Genomic DNA, 25,318 nt, shown 5'->3' with positions numbered 1-25,318 from the left:
ACTGACCAGTCAGGGACCCAGGCCCACAGTAGGCCTGGTTCTATCTTACCACCAGCAGACACCCGCCAGAGCTCACTTCTAAAAAGCAGACCACCACAGGAGCTCAGGCCTGGCCCAGATCCACCCACACTGATATACACAGGACCCAGGCCCAGGGCAGGTCCCAGTTCGCCACCGCCCCCCCAACCTGGGAGCCCAAGATTAACCCACTTCCATCTTGGGATACTGCAGACATCACGATTGCCTTCCCTACACAGTAGCCCCTACCTTTCAACAATCCACCGGGCCTAGAAGCAGCTGCTTCTCAGAGCAGGCATCCCAAAGACAGTATAAGGCATACTCTTTAGCCCCATCTCTTAAGAGGTTGCATCCATCGTGGGGCACCTCCACTATTACTTCCAGTTACTTCGGCTATTGCAGCAACCACCTTTAGTTGCTGTAGCATACATTGAAGGACACCAGCAGGGTCTGGAAGCCCAACATCAAGGTGAGGTAGAGACAATCTGTACGGGTACTACAAGAATATAGGGCAAAAACTGTAATATCTAAGATCCACACTGCAGGAAAGGAAGACACAAAGACAAAATAAAAAAATAAGGGAGGAAAGTGCCCCAAACAAACCAGGATACCTCAATAACAGAACCATGGACAGCAAAAGTGATGAAATGTCAGAGAAGGAATTCAGAAGGTTGATAATTAAAATGATCTGTGAATTAAAGAATGACCTAAATGAGCAAATACAGGCAAAGATTGGTCACTCCCACAAAGGGATAAGAGAGCAAATATAGGTAGCAAAAAGATTACTTTAAGAGAGAGACTATGAAAAAAAAAAAGTCCAAAATCCTTGAAATGAAGGAAACAATAAAAAAACTCAATAGAAAGCATAACCAACAGACTAGATCACTTGGAAGAAAGAATATTAGATAATAAAGACAAAGTATACAATCTGGAAAATAAAGTTGACCACAAAATGAATATACTAAGAAACCATGAACAGAACATTTAAGAATTATGGAACAGCATCAAAAGACAAAATCTAAAAGTTATTGGGATAGAAAGGCACAGCGTTTCAAACAAAAGGAATACACAATCTCTTCAATGAGGTAATATCAGAAAATTTCCCAAGCATAAAGAATGAATTGCAAAACCAAATACAAGAGGCTTACAGGAAACCAAATGTACAAAATTACAACAGATCTACACCAAAGCAGATTATAATGAAAATGCCTAGCACACAGGATAAGGATAGAATCTTAAAAGCCGTAAGAAAGAGAAATCAGATAACATATAGGGGTAGACCAATTCGTATCTCAGCAGATATTTCAACCCAGACCCTCAAAGCCAGGAGATGGTATATATACGGAGCTCTGAAAGAAAATGGATGCCAACCAAGAATCTTACATCCAACAAAATTAAACTTTAGATTTGAAGATGAAATAAAAACCTTCCATGATAAACAAAAGTTAAAAGAATTTACAACTAGAAAGCCTGCACTACAGAACATCCTCAGCAAAATATTCCACAAACAGGAAAGAAAAAACAATAACGAAAATCAACAAAGGGAGGTTTTACACAAAAGGAAAAACTAATCGGAGGTGAAAACAAGTCAAGTTAAATACTAAAAATAAACAAAAATGGCTGGGAATACAAATCATGTCTTAATAATTATCCTGAATGTTAATAGCCTAAACTCACCAATCAAATGACATATAGACTAGCAGATTGGATTAAAAAAGAAAAAAAGACCCAACAATCTGCTCCCTCCAAGAGACTCATCTCATAGGAAAAGACATGAAGATTAAAGGTTGAGAAAAATCATACCACTCACATGGACTGCGGAAGCAAGCAGGGGTTTCTACCCTCTTATCAAATAAAGTAGACTTCAAGCTAAAGTTAATTAAAAGGGGATAAAGAAGGACACTACATACTGCTCAATGGAACCATATACAAACAAGACATAACAATCACAAATAGGTATGCCCCAAACAATGGAGCATCTCTGTTCATCAAACAAACTCTTCTCAAGTTCAAGAGTCAAATTCACTACAACACAATAATTTTGGGTGACTTTAACACACCTCTTTCAACACTGGATAAATCTTCCAAACAAAAACTAAACAAAGAAACCATAGAATTCAATAAAGCAATCAAAAACTTAGACTTAACTGACATATATAGAATATTTCATCTTTAAACAGCGAATACACTTTCTTCTCAACAGCACATGGATCCTTCTCTAATAGAGACCATAGATTAGGCCACAAACCAACTCTTAGCAAATATAAAAAAGTAGAGATACTACCTTGCATTCTATCAGATTATAATGGAACGAAATTAAAAATCAATGATAAAATAAGAAATAAAAGCTACTCCAACATCTGGAGGCTAAATAAAACGCTACTTAATGAACTATAGGTTGCAGAAGACATCAAAAATGAGGTAAAAGATTAAAAAATTCTTAGAGGTGAATGAGAACACAGACACACATATTGAAATCTCTGGGGCACTATGAAGGCAGTTCTAAGGGGAAAGTTCATTGCATGGAGTTCATTCCTTCAAAGAAGAAAAAGTCAACAAATAAATGACTTAACATTACATCTCAAAGCCGTAGAAGAACAAATCAACACCAAAAGCAGTAGAAATCAGGAAATAATTAAAATCAATGAAACTGAAATATTAACAATTGTAAAAATTGACAAAACAAAAAGTTGGTTCTTTGAAAAAATAAATAAAATTGATAGACCCTTAGCCATGCTAATGAAGAGAAGGAGAGCGAAAACTCAAATTACAAACATATGTGATGAAAAAAGGAAATATCACAACACTACAGAAATGCAGAAGATAATTAGAAACTATTTTGAAAACTTGTACTCCAACAAAATAGAAAATATCAAAGGCATTACAAATTTCTAGAGTTATATGATTTGCCCAAATTGAATCAGAATGATATGCACAATTTAAGCAGATCAAATTCAGGCCACGAAACAGAAGACACCAACAGAAGCCTACCAACCAAGAAAAGCCCAGGACCAGATGGATGCACAGCCAAGTTCTACAAGACCTTTAAAGAAGAACTAATAACAATATTCTTCAATTTATTTCAGGAAATAGAAAAAAGGGGAGCACTTCCAAACTCCTTGAAGCTAATAACACCCTGTTTCCAAACTAGGCAACAAAAAAAAGAAAACTTCAGACCAATATTGCTAATGAACATAGATGCGAAAATTCTCAAAAAAATTCTAGCAAATAGAATACAAAATCATATCAAAAAGATAGTATACCAAGATCAAGTGGGATTCATTCCAGAGATACAAGGTTAGTTCAACAATTAATAAATGTAATTCATCACATCAATAGACTTAAAGATAAGAATCATATGATCATCTCAATAGATGCAGAAAAAACATTAGACAAAATACAGCATCCTTTTCATGTTCAAAACATTAGAAAAACTAGGGATAATGGAAACATATCTCAACATCATAAAAGCTATCTATGCTAAGCCCTAGGCCAACATCATTCTAAATGGAGAAAAACTGAAAGCATTCCCTCTAAAAACTGGAACAAGACAGGGATGCCCTCTTTCACCACTTCTATTTAACATAGTTCTTGAAACACTGGCCAGAGCAATTAGAGAAACAAAATAAGTTAATTAAAGGAATACAAATAGGTAAAGAAGAACTCAAATGAGCACTATTTGCCAACAATATAATTCTATACATAGAAGACCCAAAAAATTCCACGAGAAAACTTCTAGAACTAGTAAATGAATTCAGCTAAGTAGCCGAATACAAAATCAACACCCATAAATCAATCACCCATACAATGCTGGTGAGACTGCAAATTAGTGCAGCCAATATGGAAAGCAGTATGGAGAATCTATGGAAAACTAAAAATGGAACCATTTTACCCAGCTATCCCACTCCTTGGTCTATACCCAAAGGACTTAAAAACGACATACTACAGGGATACAGCCACATCAATGCTTATAGCAGCACCATTCACAATAGCTAAACTGTGGAACTAATCTAGATGTCCTTCAGTAGTTGAATGGCTAAAGAAAATGTGGTATACATACACAATGGAATATTATTCAGCATTAAAAGAGAATAAAATCATGGCATTTGCAGGTAAGTGGATGGAGCTGGAGAATGTAAGGCTAAATGAAATTAGCCAATCCCAGAAAACCAAATGTCAAATGATTTGTGAGTTAAGGATGCTGATTAATATATGATGCTGGCAGTGGGGGATGAAAAGATTAAATGAAATCTAGAGAGGGCAAAAGGGGAGGGAGGGGAAGGGAGGGGACAAAGGGGTAGGAAAGATGGTGGAATGTGATGGTCATCATTACCCTAAATAATGTATGAAGACACAAAGGATGTGACTCTACTTTGTGTACAACTGAAGATATGAAAAATTGTGCTCTATGTGTGTAATATGAATTGTAATTCAAAAAAATAACAAAAAACTAAAGCTTAATGAATGCAAATTTTAAAAATATTTAGGAATAAAGAGGATCTTAAGATTGAATAGTATGGCAAAAGAACCTATCCATATTAAACACTCAAGAAATAACATTGTTGAAGAAAGTTGGGGGGAGAATAAAGTTGCTTACTTGTGGCTCAGTGGTAGAATGCTTGCCTAGCATGTGTGAGGCACCAGGTTAGAGTCTCAGCACCACATATAAATAAATAAAATAAAGATCCATCTACAACTACAGAGAAAAAGATTTAAAAAAATACACATGTTGAAGAAGGGTGTTATAACTAGCCTGATGTGGTGGTATACCTTTTCAGATATAAGTCTGTAAGTATTATGTTGCACTATTTTATTTAGTAAAAAATAGGTTCAAAATAATAATGATTAAAAATGTTACTGAGTGCTAGCAGGGATGTGGTTCAGTGGGTAAAGCACTTGTTAGCATGTATGAGGTCCTGGGTTTAGTCCCCAGCACCACAAAAACAAAACAAAACAGTACTGAAATTTAAGCTTTCTCCTGAACAGAAGTATCCTAGAAAAATTTCAAATTATTACAAGGTGTTCAAAAGTTTAACTTGGAAAAAAAGAACACATGAACTTTGAAAATATGAGTGGTTCTCCCCAAATTCTGCTACCTAAAGATTTCTAAGATATAAATGATAATACAAAAGTGCCAAGTAATAGCTTTTTCAATATTTCAGATAAGGTTTTCTGTATTGATTTTTCAAAGTAAAGACTTTTAAAAAATAGATTTTTAAAAGATAATTATTACTAGCATTAACAATAAAAGAAAAAGTTAACATCAAAATAGTGACTTATATTTTATAAGGCACAGTTAGAGCAATTTCTCATGTAAGGCCTAATAAGAGTCATTTCATAAACCTAAGCTTTTTTTTATTTTTAGCAAAGTGGTCATTTAGGGGGCTTGAATATTCTTTTTCCATCTACTGAACTCTCTTCTTTTTTTTTTTTTTTTATATTTATTTTTCAGTTTTCGGCGGACACAACATCTTTGTTTGTATGTGGTGCTGAGGATCAAACCCGGGCCGCACACATGCCAGGCGAGCGCGCTACCGCCTGAGCCACATCCCCAGCCCCCTGAACTCTCTTCTGTGTACCTATTTATCCTTTTCTCTGTCCCACCTCTCTCAAACTCTACATCACTTTGTACTTATGAACACTTCTGTGTTTTTGAAGCCTGTTTGGAGCATTTTCATACAGTATTCTGAAAACCGCTGTGGTTGAAAGGAACAAAATAAGCATAGTAGTCTTTGCTAAAATATAAAATTTAAGAACTCAAAAATTTAGGAGAACATTCAAAAAATTATTGAATAAAAATAAATGCTTTAGCCATGTATGGTTGCCCACACCTGTAATCCCAGTGGCTCAGGAAATAGAGGCAGGAGGGTCCCAATTTGAAGGCCAGCCTCAGCAACTTAGCAAGGCCCTAAGCAACTCAGTGAGACTCTGTCTCTAAATAAAATACAAAAAAGGGCTGGGAATGTGGCTTAGTGGTTAAAAGCATCTGGGTTCAATCCCTAGTAACAAAAGTGGGTGGCTTTAATAAAGACTGTGTTCTTTTTTCAATGACAATTAAATTCTAGTCCAATCACAATTATAAAATGAAAAGGTATAAAGTACGTGGAAAAGCTTCCAAAGTCCCTGTGATTAAAATGCATTGACAAATTTAGACAGGTTTCATCTACAGGTATTTTTCACTTAGACATGAAGTCATGTGGGAACTGGCAGAAAACAGACAGGAAAATTCACGTACAATAAATTATCTAAACTGCCAAATAAGAGTTTTAAGTTATCTAAGAATGTTGAGAATGAAAGAATTGTATAATATTCTAAAGCAGAAAAGTGGCCCCAGAAATACATACGCCATATAAATCTTAAAACTCTCTGTGGACTGTCTTTGTCCTTGATACTTTGTTAGTCTGAATATTTTAGATTTATGAATAAATTTTTGGCTGTCATGAATTACTCGTTTTCACTGGCAAACACTGTGTGAATCACTGTTAGGTCATTAACATATATTATCATATATAATGCCTGTGAGACAGATAAATTGCAATAGATAAACAGAGACTCAGATTAAGGAAAATGCTCAAAATTGCATAAATATCAAATTACAAAGTGAAGATTCAAAATCAATGATGTTTCTTTCCAATTAGGCTGATGTGGGGGGCACAAACCTGTAATCCCAGGTACATAGGAACCTAAGCAGCAGGATTCCAAGTAAAAGGACAACCTTTGGTAACTAAGTGAAAATCTGCCTCAAAATTTAAAAAGAACAAAATAAAACAAAAATTTAACAGGCTAGGAATATGCCTCAGTGGTAGAGCTCTCCTGGATTCAAACCCCAGTACAGGAAAGAGGGGATGTGGTTCAGTGGTAAAGTGGGTTAAATTCCCAGTACAGGGGTGGAGGTTGGGGGAGACATGAATAGAAAATGTAGTAACAAGTATTTACATTTAGCTTTTTGTTCATCCATACCAGAAAGGTATTATTTATCACAAAAAAACTCACCAAGGCAAATCTACATTTCACTTTGGTATACTTTAAAATAAAAGTTAAAATACATACACTTTTCAAAGTTTCTTTCCAAGCATCCAGAATAAAAAAAAATTTCAAAAAGTTTCTGTATCATTCTAATAAATTTAAATATAAATCTACAAGTTATTTTTTTTCTTCTCTCTCACATCAGAACTCAGTGTTCTTGAGCCTCCCCTTGGGTGAGGTTTCCCTTTCTTAACTTGTAACCAGCCCGTTTCTAGGCAAGTATAGCATATCCCTGAAACACTACTCTCAAGTATTCTAAAACCATTTTTTAACCCTAAGTTTTTTATCAAAGCATCAAATACATATGGGTCTAAACCCCTAATTTCTTTGACAAACCTGTTCTTCCCCCTAATATTTCTATTTCAAGCCATGAAGCTGTCATTCTCCTAACTGCTTAGGGATCATCTCTGACTTGCTCTCTCTTATCTTATCCCTGTCTAGCAAAGAAATCCTGCATATTCTAAACTCCATACTTATTTTTTTAAAAATAGGGTCTTTCCTCCTGTGTCTTTCATTCAGAACTCATCATCATCTAACTTAAAGCTAGTGGCATATCTTTTTTAGACATTGCAATATCCTTCTTACTGATCTCTCCAGAACGGGCATCTTGAGTTACTATCCTATATAAAAATGACAAGTCATGCTATCCATTTTCATCATTATGTAACTCTCTAAAAATTTTTAATAGCCCCCAGCTATCTACAGAATTACTCAGTCTGAAATTCAATGACCTTGAAAATCTGTTCCCAATTTTTTTCATCCCCTTTCCCCTGTATATATTAAGGAAACACTGCTCATATCCCAATTAGAAATCCATATGGCTTGATCAGAGGTGATTTCATATAAAACTTTAATGGCTGTATTTGGTTCCAAGGCATAAAATGTAAAATTTGTACAATTTATCTGACATTTAAAAATACCCCTGACAACATCATTTAAATCCATTCTGATATCTAAAACTAATTTTAGCTATTAATGGATACTAAGTAGCTTATTATGGGAGAATAAAAACAAATAAGACAAAGAAACAATTCACTTTGATACTCAAGTGTAAATAAAATAATTTATTAATTATCATTCCCTCTTCTAGAGAGAGTAGTCATTGAGTCTTCAATACTGACATGCATAAATAACTTCCTTCTTGCCTTGCATGAAACTGATTTCCTAACTAGCATAAAAGGAATAACAAATAAATTATATTAGAAATAACAACTGGATTTCAACAAATAAATAATGTTCATTCTAAGAAACTAAATTTCAGTATTTTCTCAAGAAAGACATTTGAAAATATTAGCTGTATCACTACCTGATATCTGAACTTTTTCTCCCTTTGGTAATGGGGATTGAACCAGAGACCCTCTATCATTAAGCTTCTTCCCAGACCCCCCACCTTTTAAAAAACTTTGGACAGGACCTCACTAAGCTGCAGAGGCTGGCCTCAAACTTCTGATCATCCTGTCTCAGCCGCCCAAGTAGATGGGATTACAGGCCTGTGCAACCACAACAGGCCTCATCTGATTTTAATGACAAGGCAGTGACCTTGTTTTATATTCAACATGATATAAAATAACAAAGTTACTTTTTTAATGTTAATATGCTACTTTTTCTTTTAAAGGGAAATATTACTAAAAAGTGAATATCCAATAAACACAAGGTATCTATGGCAACCTTATGTTTGCCAATGAAATCAAATCCTTTACAAAAAAGAATGATTGAAAATAAAAGGTGAGACTTTAGTGGTGGAATAAAAATTAAGCAATGAAAAACAATATTACTTTTTTTGTTATATATACATTAAAAATTTGGCAAGGAATACTTGGATTTTTTATTTAGGCTATTAACATCAAGTCTTATACCCTGTCTGCTGATCTTCATGAAAACTGTCTTTAGGGAGAAACTTTAAGAAGAAACTTCAGTAAAAAAGACTCTACTAGAAATTATCTCTATGAAGTCTATTACCAATGCAACAATATAGTAGATTTCTAGAAAAGCCCACAATATTTTAAGTATCTTTTCCAAGAATGTTTATATTTATTCTTTGTTTTTAATTACCTTTGTCTAGAGTTCTACAAATGGCCCCTACTTTCATATTTTGAAATTACTCCTTATGCTTATATGTGTTGTTAGCTACTGGGGCCATGCCTTGTGTTGGAGAATGTTAATCTTTCTCTTTACAAACTTAAAGTATGATAAATATTATAGACTTTGAAATTAAATTTTTATTTTCCACATAAAAAGAAGATTCTGCTTACCAACTTCTTGGGACCCCTTTCTTTCACCATTAGCCCTTTGAAAAATATAAATTCTATTCTGAAAGGAATACTCTTTCCACTTCAGAAAGCCAGGGAATACTGAGAATTACAAAGGACCTGAGAGACATACAGTAAACTCAGGTAAATATACATTAAAACAAAGAAAACAGCATTTCTCAAACAAAAGACTCCCAAACTCTATGGAGAAGAAACAATTTCAATTATACATCTACTGCTTAGAAGTTGTATGACACGAGCAAGTTGCTTAATTATTCTGGTCTTCAGTTTCCAAATCTATAAATGAAGACAGCATCTTCTCTGTACGTATGTGGAAACGTATATAAACTATTTTTTTTAAGCTGCCATTCTGTCAAAACCTACATAGAAAAAAAGGTTAACTATAATTTTATTTAAATTTCATTAAGGATATTTCCTAAATCAAGGAATCTTTACAAAAAACATTTGTGGGTAAGAAAGTTTTGGTCTTTTAAGAAACATCTTCTATATGAAATTTCCAGATTAATTTTTAAAAATATGAAATTTTATTTTTGCAAAAGCCTCTAAGTGACCTACACACTACCTTCACTTTCTAAAGACTGTGTTGAATATACCAACTTGTCTAATTGTTTCAAGTCTTTACTGGCTGCAAATACCAATCTAACATGCTATATAAAACAAAGTGAAGGTCTTTTCCACCAAAAAGTTTAGAAGGATTTAAATATTTCAATATATATGTTTTAGAATGTAGCTTATAAATTTTAAACCAAGTAGATGACCTAAAATTTTGTGTATCTGAGGGCTTTTTAGAAAAATATTTAATTTTGGTTCTACACTTTAACAACGCCTTGCTACTTCTTATCAACTTTTATTTTAGTAACTAATTGCTTTGATTCTCTGCATTCTGCTATACTGCAAAAAGGAAAAGCAGACAAACTTTTAGATTAAACACACCCTGAATAGTAAGCATGATTTTCAGAGTACTATTCTGACATTTATTACCTAACACCAAATTCTTAGCTGGATTACAAGCAAAGTCAGTAAAATTTACTAATAAATAAATGCTATTTACTTAATTCTTTTGTAATTACACACATATTTTAGTGGACCTTAATTATATTTTCACTGAAAACTCAAAATCAGTTTCATTCTCAGTGCTTCAACTATAAATAATCCCTTTTAAATTTCATATACATACAACACAGAATTTCATAGCAACTTGTGTAGCAAAATATAAATTCATGATGGATGTGATGAGTTATTTTCATAACTTAAAGACTAAAAATAGATATTTAAAAAATAATTGTTACATGTTATTCAACAGTAGAATATATGAAACTGAAATCCAAAAAAATTAATGAAAGCTTTTAATTGAATTGATATAACAAATAAGATAAAGTCAAACTGAGTTAAACTTTTCTAAATTAAAAGCTATACAGAAATAACAGGTTACTTTGAAACCTGAAAAAAAACGGTCTTATATGCTATAATGTTATTAATATTATTGTATTTTATAATATGTATTATCAAATAATATAAATAAAATCTTTATCAGACTGGCTCAAAGACAGTAGATACTTACTAACTCCTACTTCCTTTCCTGCAAAATCACTACACCAATGGAGTAATGGCAGCACTGGAGAAAGAATATGTATAGTTATTGATAAAAGACTTTTCTGAAGATCTTGAAAAGAAATTGGAAAATAGGAATCTAAACTTCTCTTAGTTCAGCTACAGAAGAGAACACAAAATGTAAATGAATGAGAAAAGAGCACCTGCACAACATTTTCCAAATTAAAAAGCATTACAAATAACAGAAAGAGGGACTGAGAGTTCAATAAATGTTAATCCACATGGGAGATTTAACAATTACTCTTCACATTTAGTTCCCCAGATGGTATTTGTAAACTCATATATCTCATTCATGTAAGCACCAAGTAAATACTAGTTTACTGAGTCATATATATATATGTTCTAATGTTAGTAGAAAGTCAGAATGTCTGGTTAGCTAAATGACAGTTTCCATCATATGATTCATTAGGTCTCCGTGGAACCTCTACTTCCTTTATTTTATGCAATCATAAATTATATTGGTTTGTCCTGTTTTGATAACTCTTATAATTAAAGTTCTCACAGGAAATTTTATTGAAATTTTAAAACATACCCATAAGATATTACTGAGGTGGCAAAAGTAATAGCCTCAGTGAACTGGTCATGAGAATTGAACAGTACTTTATACAAGATCTGTCTATAAGGATATTAACTGCCAAATTTAAAACCATTAGAATAATGGGGAGGAAAAAGATACTTCATGTATATATGTACATATCATAAATATAATTATAGGCATATGTGTCTATTTACATGTATATGTAGATAGATGTATGTTAGTGTTTCTCAAATCTCATCCTTGGACTGTTTGGATTACAAAGATACTGAAATAATTCCACCAGAAGACATTATTTTAAAAAATCTCTTAGGAATTTAGAATTTCACATTCTGCAAAGAATTCTCACACACTTTGATAAGAAAAACTGAATCTGCATTTAAGGAGAGTTTAGATTTTATAGGCACCACCATGACATAGAAGAGTTATTCAACTGAAAAAATGAACATCAATCCAATATATACTTGCTTTTTTTTTTTTAACAAAAAAGAGGCTAGAGGATACACAAAGAAGAGTGAAGAAATATGAGTAATAGTATTGACTTTCCATATTTTCTTTCACATTGAGCTTCAGATGAAGGTATTAGGGTCCTTCCACTGGAAAAAAAGATAAATTAGCTGCAAAAGTCCTAGCTCACTGTCCCAGGGAGACACAACAGAGGATATATTGATGGAATCACTTTTGTTTCTTCTAAATAGAAAGCAACAAGAATCTAAGTGCTTTTTATTTCTTTCATAATTTGGTATTAACTTCAAAAGTCACACTCCCATTAACAGAACTAAGTTGCAGATTTTTTAAAAAAAGGTATATCATACTGGTAAATAACCTTTATTATCTTTGCCTATAAAATTCTATAATGTTGTTCCTCCTCCAGCTTTTGAAGGGAAGGAAGATTTCTTATAAAATGCAGTACTTTTTTTCCCAAAATTAACAAATAAGTTTTCTGGAAAATTTGAAGTTAAGGACTAAGATGGAAAAAACAGCAAAATTTTGTGGTACACTTCATAAATACTGGGTGTTTTACTCATCAAGGAAATAAGACTGGCCTGACTTGAGGGGATGGGAATGATCAGACTGTACCCAATCTATAAGTAGAAGCAGCTATGAAGCTCAGATTTCCATTCTAAAATCAGGCCTATGTTGTCAAGCAATCCAAAGTTTCAAGAGAAGCTAGAAATCCTAAGTTTTAATGGTAAAATGCTCTGGTTTTTAAATGTTGGCAACTAAATACATATCACTTTTTAAAAATCAGTGCAAATGAAATTAAAGATGTTTCTACATCACATCTTCAAGTCAACAGTTTATAAGCTCTACGCTGATACTTACTTCCCTCAATTCAACTCAATAAACAGACGCTGAATCCTATGAAAGACAATATGGTTTTTTTAATATTTATTTTTTAGCTTTACATGGACACAATATCTTTATTTTGTTTTTATGTGGTACTGAGAATCGAACCCAGTGCCTCACGTATGCTAGGTGAGTGCGCTACCACTTGAGCCACATCCCCAGCCCGACATATGTTTTTATATAGACATGAAGATACAAATGCATGAAGAATTTCAGGCTGACCTGATTCCTCTTCTCAAAACCCCATTTCACTTTTGCACATCAGCATTACCAGTTACCATAAAGTTTTCAAATCACGTCTTATGTATCTATATCAGAAAAAAACTTCATGCTTTTATTCATCTTTGGGTCCTAGACAGGAGCTTCATCTAGTGTCATTCAAGAAAGGCTTTCTGAATAAATAAATATAAAAATGAATTAAAAAAAATAAAAATACCTAATAATTTACTAAATCAGAAACCAGATGAAACAATATACAGCAAATTGAAAACTAATCGATAGCCTTATTACACTTTTGCTTTTAAAACAATTTTTAAAAGAAAACTTTAATATACTAAGAACACCTGAGAGCCATTTACATATATATTTTGAGACTGCATGCTAACACCTTAGTCAGGGATTCCTTCATAAGAGCAAATCAACAGCAGAATATTTTGAGATATATGGCTACTGCATCTGGAAACATACCATAGCGCTGAAAACTCTGGTTTCTGAATAGTAAATCATAAAGCCTTATCCACATAGAAGAGTTTTCTGTGGTGTTTAAGTCACATCCAACCATCACCAAGTGACATCACAACATAATCTATAGCTTAAAACAACAACAATTTTTTAAAAACTTATCAAGAGCCCAACCTAGCAGGTTCAATCTCAAGAGAAAAAGAATAATAGGAGACTACCACAGGTATCCAAACAAGCAATTTATTTTTGAATTAAGCAGCTTAAATCTGGAATGATCTACTTCATTTTATTACAAATAAATTGCCATTTGTAATGTACTTTTTATTTTCATCAATATCTGAAAGAATAATTCTTAGATCACAGTAAAATAAACATGCTATGACCAAAAAAAAAAAGGGACTCTGAGAATAAAGAAAAAAAAATCAGAAACTGTACTCATTGACCCAAATCAACTCAGGTTAAGAAAATCGATTAAAATAATATACATAGGCAATTTAGATGGAGTATGCACACTCTACATTGCCTCTTCAACTGAAGACAAAGAATATCACAGAATACATGTGATATCTTTAAATTAGGAAAGTAAACAGTAGCAAGAAGACTGCAGAACGAAGTTCCTCAAAAGACTAGGCATGAACCACCATATGACCCAGATATACCACTCTCCAGAATTTATCCTAAAGGAGTAAAGTCATCTACCACAGTATTAAATGGTACATGCATACCCACGTTTACAGTAGCACAATTCACAATAGTCAAACTATGGAACTAGGCCACATAGACACCTAGATCAAGAGATGATCATAGATGAATCAGGAAAAAATGTAGTATATATGTATACATATATAGAAGAGTTGTATTCAACCATAAAGTACAATAAAACTATGTCTTTTGCAAGAAAATGGAAGGAACATCATGTTACACAAAATAAGCCAAACACAAAACAAAGGTCATTATGTTTTCTTACATATGGAAACTGAGAGAAAAGGGGATCTCATGAAAACAGAAGGGAGACCAGCAGAGCAAAGAATGGATATCAGGGAGAAGGAGAAGGGGGTGGGGGGAAAGGAGGTATAGTGGAATTAAACAGGCCATATGAGCATATCACAATGAAGTATACTTGTATGTATAATTCTATTTCACCAATAAATTTTTTTTAAAAAAACACAGTAAGATGAGAAGAACACATACTTAGCATGTCCAAAGCCCTGAGTTAAATCCAAACACACACACACAAAAAAAAAAATGTGACTTTACAGTGTAGAAACTCGGCATCACCACCTTAAATAAGTTACCAAAGCTAATATCACAAATATGTCATATCAATAACATGAACCCCTTCAATAGGTATACTAAGAAGAATCTGTCACTTCTATGGTAACCTTACTAAAAATTCATAACCTCATTCTAATCATAAGAAAACACTGCAACAACAGAAAGATAAAAGCATTCTATAAAATAAATAACCAATAGTTTGCAAAAATACTAAAGATATGAAAAAAATGGAATACTATCATAGGAAGTCATAAAGACATAATATGTAAATGTACCATGGTATCCTGGATTGGGTCTTAGAACATAAAATGGGACATAGAAAGAGGGAAAATGAATGAAATTCAAGTAATATGGATAGATAGTATTATACTTATGTTATATCCTGGTTTCATCATCATATTATAATCAGAAAAGATGCTAACATTAAAGAAAACTGAAGGATATCTGAGCATTCTTAGTACAAATTATAAAATTTTTTATAACAAAATTCAAAATAAAAAATATTATAATAATTCTAAAAGAAAAAAGTGTAGTGATAAAATGATAGAAACTAGATCACTGGTGGAATTTTTTGGATTTTCTAAATATAGAATCATGTCGTCAGCAAATAGTAATTGTTGGAGTTCTTCATTTCCTATTCATATCCTTTTAATTTCTATTGTCTGCCTGATTGCTCTGGCTAGAGTTTAAAGGGAAATGTTAAATAAAAATGGTAAAAGAGAGCATCCTTATCTAGTTCCAGTTCTTAGAGCAATTTTTCTCCATTTAGAATGATGCTGGCCTTGGGTTTAGCATAGATAGCTTTTACTGTGTTGAGGCATGTTCCTACTATCCCTAGTTTTTCTAGTGTTTTAACGTGAAAGGGGTACTGTATTTTGGCAAATTCTTTTTCTGCATCTATTGAGATGATCATAAGATTCTTGTCTTTAAGTCTATTGATGTGATGAATTACATTTATTGATTTCCATATATTGAGCCAATCTTGCAACCCTAAGATGAGTCCTATTGATCATGGTGCACTATCTTTTTAATATGTTTTTGGTATGCAATTTGCCAGAATTTTATTGAGAATTTCTGCATCTTTATTCATCAAGAATACTGGTCTCAAGTTTTCTTTCCTTGGAGTGTCTTTGTTTGGTTTTGTTATCCAGGAGATATACTAGCTTCATAAAATAAGTTTGGAAGGGCTCCCTCCTTTTCTGTTTCATGGAATAATTTGGGAAATATTGGTGCTAATTCTTCTTTGAAGGTTTTGTAAAACTCAGCTGAGAATCCATCAGACTTTTCTGTGCTGGTATGCATGTGAGGGTTTCTTCTGTTTCATTGCTTAAAATTGATCTGTTTAAATTGTATATGTCCTCTTCATTCAGTTTGGGTAGTTCATATGTCTCTAGAAATTTGTCGATGCCTTTGAGACTTTCTATTTTATTGGAGTATAAATTTTCAAAATAGATTATAATTATTTTATGTATTTTAAAAGTGTCTATTATGATATTTCCTTTTTCATCAAAAATTTTAGTAATTTGAGTTTTCTCTCTCCTCTTTGTTAGTGTGGCTAAAGAATTATCAATATTTTTTATTTTTTTAAAGACCAAACTTTTTGTTTTGTCAATTTTTGAATTTTTTTCTTTTGTTTCAATTTCATTGATTTCAGCTCTTTTTTAAATTATTTCTTGTCTCCTATTGCTATTGGCATTGATTTTTTCCTTTTCTAGGGCTTGGAGATATAATGTTAGGTCATTTATTTATTCATTGACTTTCTATTCTTTTATTGAATGAGCTCAATGCAATGAACTTTCCTCTCGGCACTGCCTTCAGAGTGTCCTAGAGATTTTGATATGTTGTATCACTGTTCTCATTTACCTGTATAAGTATTTTTTTCTATATTTAGAAGATCCAAAAAATTCCACCAGAAAACTTCTAGAGCTAAACTTATATCCTGCTACTTCATGTAGCAGGATATAAAATTAACACCCATAAATCAAATGTGTTCCTATATATCAGTGATGAATACACTTAAAGAGAAATTAGGAAAACTACCCCATTCACAATAGCCTCAAAAAAAATAAAATAAAATACTTGGGAATCAACCTAACCAAAGAAGTGAAAGACCTCTACAATGAAAAGTACAGAACACTAAAGAAAGAAATTGAAGACGACCTTATAAGATGAAAAGATCTCCCTCGGTCTTAAATAGGCAGAATTAACATTGTCAAAATGCCATGCTACCAAAATCATGATACAGATTTAATGCAATTTCTATTCAAATCCAAATGATATTCTTCATAGAAATAGAAAAAGCATTCATGAAATTCATGATTTCATGTTATTCAAAAATAGCAGACCCAGAAGAGCCAGAGCAATTCTCACCAAGAAGAGTGAAGCAGGAGGCACAATATCAGACCTTAAATTATACTATAGAACCATAGTCACAAAAACAGCATGGTACTAGCACCAAAGAGATACACAGAACAATGGTATAGAAAGAATAGAAGACACAGAGACAAACCTACATCAACACAGTTATCTCATGGTAGTGTCAAAACATGCACTAGAGAAAAAATAGCATCTTCAACAAATGGTGCTGGTAAAACTGGAAATAAATATGTAGCAAAATGAAATTAAATCCCTGTCTCTCACCCTGCACAAAAATCAACTCAAAGTGGATCAAGAACTTAGGAACCAAAACATAAACCATGCACCTATGAGAAGAAAAAGTAGGTCCAAATCTCCACCATGTCAGCTTAGGAACCAAATTCCTCAATAAGAGTCCAAAAGCATAAGAAGTAAAATCAAGAATCAATAAATGGGATGGAATCAAATTTAAAAGCTTCTTCATAGTTGGAAACAATCAAAAACCTGAAGACAGAGACTACAGAATGGGAAAAAATCTTTATCACACATACGAGCATTAACCTCCAGGATATATAGATATATAGAGAACTCAAAAAATTTGAAACCAAGCAACAACAACCCGCCCCCCAAAAAGAAAACTCATCAATTAATGGACAAAGGACTAAATACATACTTCCCAGAAGAAGAAATACAATTGGTCAACAACCATATAAAAAAATATTCATCATCTGTAACAATTAGAGAAATGCAAATCAGAAATACACTTAACTTTGTCTCGTCCAGTCAGAATGGCAAATACCAAGAATCCAAACAACAGTAAATGTTGGCAAGGATGTAGGGTAAAAGGGTACATTTATACATTGCTGGTGGTACTACAAATAGGTGCAACCATTATGGAAAATGGTACAGTGATTCCTCAGAAAACTTGGAATGGAACCACCATTTGACCCAGTTATATTTCTTCAGTTTATACCCAAAGGACTTAAAATTAGCATACTACAGTGATGTAGCCACATCAATGTTTAAAGAAGCTCAATTCACAATGGCTAAACTATTGTACCAAACTAGGTGCCTTCAACAGATGAATGAATAAAAAAATTGTGGAATATATACAATGGACTAATACCAGTCTTAAAGAAGAATGAAATTATGGCATTTGCCAGTAAATGGATGGAGCTAGAGAATATTATGCTGATTGAAATAAGTCAATCCCAAAGAATAAAAGGCTGAATGCTTTCTCTGATATGACAATGCTAATTCACAACTGTGGGGGGTGGGGAGGGGTACAATATAGGTACTTAGGATTAGAAAGGGGAGCTAATGAAGAGGAGGGGTCATGGGGGAAAAATGATAGTAGAATGAAATGGACATTATTACCCTATATGCATATATGATTACCAGACCTGTATAATTCTACATCATGTACAACAAGAAAAATAAGTTATACTCCATTTATGTATAATGTGTCAAAATGTGTCTTGTAGAACTAATCAGAATAAAAAACATTTAAAAAGAAGCCCATTCAATAACTATTCCTAGAAATTTAAAGGAAAAAAAAGTAGATCATTGGGGGGCTAAGTACCAGAAGTTGGGATGAAAAACCTAACTGCACAGGGAAACAAGGGATTGTTTTTAGGTGGTGGAAAATTTCTGTATTATGATTGTTCTGATAGTTAATGACAATAACACATAGTGAAAACTCATCAAATTATACACTTAAACTAGTAAATACAATAAAATTATATCTCAATAAAAATGAGAAAAAAAATTACTGATTTAAAAAGAAAAAAATTTTAAACTTTTTTATTTGGGTTGCAATCCCAACATAAGCAGCATTTAGAGAAGACATACCAAATAGATCATAAATGCATACCAAATAAAGTTATATATGTTCTTACCAGATTAATTAACTGAGTGTGCACCACATCTTCTACCAAAACTGCTGTTTCATAAAGAGGCCTCCTAGCATCACCTAAAGAAAACCTGCAAAAGAAAAAGAAATATAAACATACTAATATTAAGAACTGTAAATGAAGAATGGCAAAAAGTGAAATATATGTATTTTAAGAATCAGTTACATAAAGAGAATACAAATTCTTGCCACAAATGACCAAAGGATACAAAAGTTTTTATTGAGAAAGTTAATGTTTCCTACACAAAGTGTAGTATTATCTACACTATTATCTACAGTATTATCTACACTATTTCTTGATTTGTATAGTATGTTAAAATGGCTTTTACTGTGTCAAAATGCAAGCTAATAAACAACTACTTCAGAAAAGAGGTTCATATCACATCCAAATCATCAATACCCAAGTACAATAGCCACATAAAAAGTTATTAAAACATATGATATAAGAAAAACTGAAAATTTCTATGAAAATGACATTAATGATGGTTTACAATTACAAACAGGATTACAAATTGGTCTTAAAAGACTTCTTACTTTCATACAGTAGACAAGATGTGCAGAGACTGCCTCCAGGTAAAAATCATTTCAAATGCAAAATCATGAATTAAAACCTTTGATTCAAAGCATGTTTTAAGTAGCAGTAGAAAAGACAAAACAGAAGTCAGGTAAGAGGACAAAGTATAGTTCCAAAGAATAAGTACTCTAGACCCAAATTGAATAAGACTCCTTTGACAGCAAACCACAGTCTGAATTGAACTAGCATGGTATTCAATATATAGAAAAGAAAGTAGTCCCCTCAAGTAAGGTAAGAGGTATAGTTAACGAACCTAGTATAAAATTGAAAAGATAACAGCCAGTTATGGTAAATAACATTTTTAGTGCATGAACTAGGCAACCATCCATTTTAATGATGTACTTAAAGTGGAGCAGGGCACAGTGGCATGAGCCGATAATCCCATCAACCCAAGAGGATTAGAAAGAAGAATAATAACTTCGAGGCCAGCCTCAGGAATTCAGTGAGATCCTGTCTCAAAAAAAAAAAAAAAAAAAAAAAAAGACCAGAGATGTAGCTAAATGGTAGAGGGGTCCTGGGTTCAATTTACCTCACAAAACAAAATGTACTTTACCTATAGAGGCTCTACATTGAAGAAATAAAAATCTTCCCTAAGAATTGTTAACCATAAATTCAACTTTCATAATATCAGAATACTTGATACCCATTATAGAGTAATAAAGCAAAAAAATAGTTTAAAGTGATTTTATTGATAGCACTCATAGATACCTGGCAACATCCCTTGAAAAACATATTTAAACAAACACCTGAAAGCATTCCCATTGAGGACATATCAAGGATCATTACTTCAAACTTATGATTTACAACATACACTAGGAAATAAATCATCATGAATGAAAGTGAGCAGAAGCAACAAATGGCAGAATCAGACCCATAAAGCTAAACATGCCTGAAAAATTAAATAATAAATTAACTATATAACTCATGTTTAAAAAATGAAAAGAACACATAGGAATAAATACAACACATTGGTTAGTTATATTTTTAAAAGCACCAAGGAGAAATATAAATAAAAAATATGATAATAGCATTTTAAAATTAATGGGAAAGGGGCTTGGGGCTGTGGTTCAGTGGCAGAGGACTTGCCTAGCATGTGTGAGGCACTAAGTTCGATTCTCAGAACCACATAAAAGTTAATAAACAAAATAAAGACATTGTGTCCAGTTACATCACAATACCAGACCTTAAATATACTACAGAGCTATGGTTACAAAAACAGCATGGTATCGGCACAAAAACAAACTTCTGGACCAATGGTAAAGAATAGAAGACACAGAGACAAACCAGCGTAAATATAGTTACATCAGACTGACAAAGGTGCCAAAAACATTCACTGGAGAAAAGATAGTTTAATAATCCTTTTTAAAAATAGGCTGGATGTGAAGAAATTGAAAATCTTCCACATTGCTGATGTGATATAAAATTGTGTGACAGCTCTGGGAAAAAAGTAGGGGGAAACTTAAAAATATTAAACACAGTATTTGTATGTGACCCAGCAATTCCACTCCTATGTGACACAGGAAAACAGAACGAAGTTTCAAAAGCTACTTGCACAACAGCGTTCATATTATTCACAATAGCAAAGATGTGGAAACAACTGAAGTGTCCATATATGTATGAATGGATGAACAAAACATAGTACATATATTTCCTGGAAAATTATTCAGCCGTGAAAACAAAGATCTGGAACATAATGATGCATAAGTCAAACTTGAAAATACTATGTCAAGTGAAAAAAATCAGATGCAAAAGGGCATGTATTGGATAATCTTTTTTATATAAGATATATAGAATGGGAAAATTCATAGAAACAGAAAATAAAATGGAGGAAAGCAGAGAAATGAAGAGTTATTGCTTAATGAGAACAGAGTTTCTGGTTTAGGATGACGAAAATTTCTGGCAAAGGACAGTGGAGATAGCTGCATGACACTGTGAATACATGTGATGTTATGAACTGTTTACTTAGAAAGAGTTAAAATGGTAAATTTTATGTCATGTATATTTTTACAATGTTTAAAGGATAAGAACTTAATGAATTTAAGAGTAGCGTTCATGGAGCTAAAAAAAATTGTGTTCTCTTGGACTTTGCAGACTTTAGAACTATAAGCAAATAAATTTTGAATTGCTTGAAAAAAAAATTGTGTTCAACAACATATCTGAGAAAATCAACCATAACAAACCATGGATAATAAGAGACTATCATGACCAAAGCTATGCCAAAAATTTGGATACTGTAGTGAAAGGGATAAATTTCTAGGAAATATAAATAACCAAAACCAAACCAACAAGGAAGAAACAGAATGAATACTTGATTAGTCCTATAAATTTAAAGAAAGTCTATCAGTAAATAAAATAAACATTTCCTCGCTTGTTATGTTTTACCCAATTTGCAAAACTAGGTCATTCTAACTTTATACAACTGTTTCAGAGAATGGAAACTCTGTCAAACTCACTTTTTGATGCTAGTGTACCTCTGTATCAAAATCAGAAAAAGAGCGGGCTGGGGATATAGCTCAGTTGGCAAAGTGCTTGCCTTGCATGCACAAGGCCCTGGGTTTAATCCCCAGCACCACACATCCAAAAAAAAAATATCTGAAAAAAGATTATTTAAAAAAATGAAGATTATAATTTCAGTCATCTACATAAATTTAAAAATAGTAAACTGAATATTATAATGTATTAAAATGAAAAGGATAATATATCATGACCAAGTAAATATTATCCTAGTGATGATTAATTTTATGTGTCAAAATGACTAGGTCACAGGATGCCCAGATGTTTGGTTAAATGTTATTCTCAGTTTTATTTATTTCTTTGTTTGTTAGTTTTAATTAGTTATACATGATAGTAGAATGCATTTATGCACTTTAATATAGCATGCATAGATGGGATATAATTTTTTATTTTTCTGAGTGTACAGGATGCAAAATCAGATTGGTCATGTCATCACATATATACATATAGTAATAATGTCTGTTTAATTCTACTATCTTTCCTATCCAAACATCACCTCCCTTCCCCTCCCATTACTTCCCTCTACCTAATCTAAGGTAAAACTATTCTTCCCTGACCCCTGCTCCCCAGGCCTTACTGTGCATTAGCATTTGCATATTAGAGAGAACATTCGGCCTTTGGTTTTGTGGGATTGGCTTATTTCGCTTAGCATGATATTCTCCAACTCCAAACATTTACTGACAAATTCCATATTTTTACTCTTCTTTAAAGTTGAGTAATATTCCATTGAGTATATATACCACATTTTCTTTATCCATTCATCTATTGTGGGACACCTAGGTTGGTTCCATAGTCTAGCTATTGTGAATTGAGATTCTATAAACATTGATGTGGCTGAATCACTATAGTATGCTGAATTTTAAGTCCTTTGGATATAAATCAAGGAGTGGGATACTGAGTTTTATGGTGGTTCCATTCCTGATATTCAGAGAAATCTCCATACTGCTTTCCATAGTGGTTGCACCACTTCGCAGTCCCACCAGCAATGTATGAGTATACCTTTTTCACCACATCCTTGCCAACATTTATTGTTGCCTGTATTCTTGATGATTGGCATTCTGACAGGATTTAGATGAAATATTAGAGTAGTTTTGATTTGCATTTCTCTAATTGCTAGACATGTTGAACACTTTTTCATATATTTATTGATCAGTTGTATTTCTTCTTCTGTGCAGTGTCTGTTCAGTTCCTTAGCCCATTTATTGATTGGGTTATTCATTTTTTTTTTTTGGTGTTAAGTTTCTTGAGTTTACTATATATATCCTAGAGATTAATGCTTTATCAGAGGTGGATGTGGTAAAGAATTTCTCCCAATCTGTAGCCTCTCTCCTCACGTTATTGTTTTCTTTGATGAGAGGAAGCTTCTTAATTTGAATCCCTCCCATTCATTGATTCTTGATTTTACTTCTCGCACTTTAGGAGTCCTGTTAAGAAAGTCAGATCCTAGGCTGACGTGGTGAAATTGGGGCCTATTTTTTCTTCTATTAGGCACAGGGTCTCTAGTCTTTGATTCACTTTGAGTTAATTTTTGTATAGGTGAGAGATAGGGGTTTAATTTCATTTTCTACATATGGATTTCCAGTTTTGCCAACAACATTTGTTGAATAGACTATTGTTTATCCAGTGATTGTTTTTTGCACCTTTGTCTAGTATGACATAACCATGTTTTGTGGATTTGTCTCTGTGTCCTTTATTTTATACCACTGGTCTTCAACAAGTCTATCTTGGTGCCAATAGTGTGCTGTTTTTGTTACTATAGCTCTGTAGTATAGGTCTGGTATTGTGATGTATCCTGCTTCGCTTTTCTTGCTAAGGATTGCTTTAGCTATTCTGGGACTCTTATTTTTCCAAATAAATTTCATGGTTGCTTTTTCTATTTCTATGAAGAATATCATTGGGATTTTAATACGAATTGCATTAAATCTGTATAATAATGCTTTTGGTAGTATGGCAATTTTGACAGTATTAATTTTGCCTATCCAGGAGCATGAGAGATCTTTCCATCTTCTGAGGTTTTCTTCAATTTCTTTCTTTAGTGTTCTATAGTTTTCACAGTAGAGTTCCTTCACCTCTTTTGTTAGACTAATTCCCAGGTATTTTACTTTTTTGAAGCTATTGTAAATGGAATAGTTCTTCTAATTTCTCTTTAAGTGGATTGATCACTGATGTATAGGAATGCATTTCATTTATGGGTATTGATTTTTATATTCTGCTATTTTGCTGAACTCATTTATCAGTTCTAGAAGTTTTCTGCTGGAGTTTTTTGGTTCTTCTAGTATAGAATCATGTCATCAGCAAACACTGATAATTTGAGTTCTTCTTTACCTATTTGTATCCCTTTAATTTCTTTCTTTTGACTAATCACTCTGGCTAGAGTTTCAAGAATCATGTTGAATAGAAGTGAGAAAGAGGACATCCTTGCCTTGTTCAAGTTTGTAGCGGGAATGCTTTTTATTTTTCTCCATTTAGAATGATGCTTGGATTTAGCATATAAAGTTTTTACAATGGTGAGGTTATGTTCCTACCCCTAGTTTTTCTAGTGTTTTGAACATGTACTGTATTTTGTCAAATGCTTTTTCTTGCATCTTTTGAGAAAACGCCATCAAAAGCCTGACAAGCAAGAAAAGCCTAGGACTAGATGGTTAAATGTTATTTTATGTATATTTGTGAGAGTGTTTCTTAATGGGACTAGTACTTAAATCTGTAGACTATTTCAACCAAAGTGCTCTTCCCTTTGAGAACTGGCCTCCCCGAATCTACTGAAGACCTGAATAAAACAAAAGAATGACTAAATGAAAATTCACTCTGTCTTCCTAATTTTCTCCAAGCAGGGATACTGGTTTTGTCTTGAGATTCAGGCTTGAAATAAAATTGGAACTTACATGTTCAACTGTGCTGCTTTTCAGGTCTTTGGAATAGAACTCAAATGACATACCACAGGCCCTTTTGAGTTGCCAGTGTGCTGACCGCAAATCTTGGACTTTTCACCTAAGAGATTCGGATGAATAAGCGGGGGGTGTGTGTGTGTGTGTGTTTGTGTGTGTGTGTGTTGGGGGGTGCCTCGGTTCTCTGGAGAAACCTAATAGGAGAGCAGGAGCTTAACATTAAATGTATGTGTTAATATAACTACATTCTTTAAAACACGAAAAAGAGGCCAGTTGTGGTGGCACATGAGTGTAATCCCAGTGACTCTGGAG

At 33.0% G+C, this 25,318-nt stretch overlaps 1 protein-coding gene across 2 annotated transcripts in view; it reads right to left on the bottom strand.

The window, feature by feature from the left end:
- Positions 1-25,318, bottom strand: part of Supt3h (SPT3 homolog, SAGA and STAGA complex component) — a 458,490-nt gene that overhangs the window by 221,619 nt on the left and 211,553 nt on the right. For both annotated transcript variants that reach the window (XM_076860132.2, XM_076860134.2), the window contains exon 3: positions 19,020-19,104. In XM_076860132.2, coding sequence (XP_076716247.1) covers positions 19,020-19,104 — 85 coding nt within the window. The remainder of the gene's footprint in view (positions 1-19,019; positions 19,105-25,318) is intronic.

This window comes from Callospermophilus lateralis, chromosome 6, assembly GCF_048772815.1.
Source record: "Callospermophilus lateralis isolate mCalLat2 chromosome 6, mCalLat2.hap1, whole genome shotgun sequence".
Lineage (NCBI taxonomy): Eukaryota > Metazoa > Chordata > Mammalia > Rodentia > Sciuridae > Callospermophilus > Callospermophilus lateralis.
The sequence above is the reverse complement of the archived record's forward strand: the minus strand, read 5'-3'. Positions and strand labels throughout refer to the sequence as shown.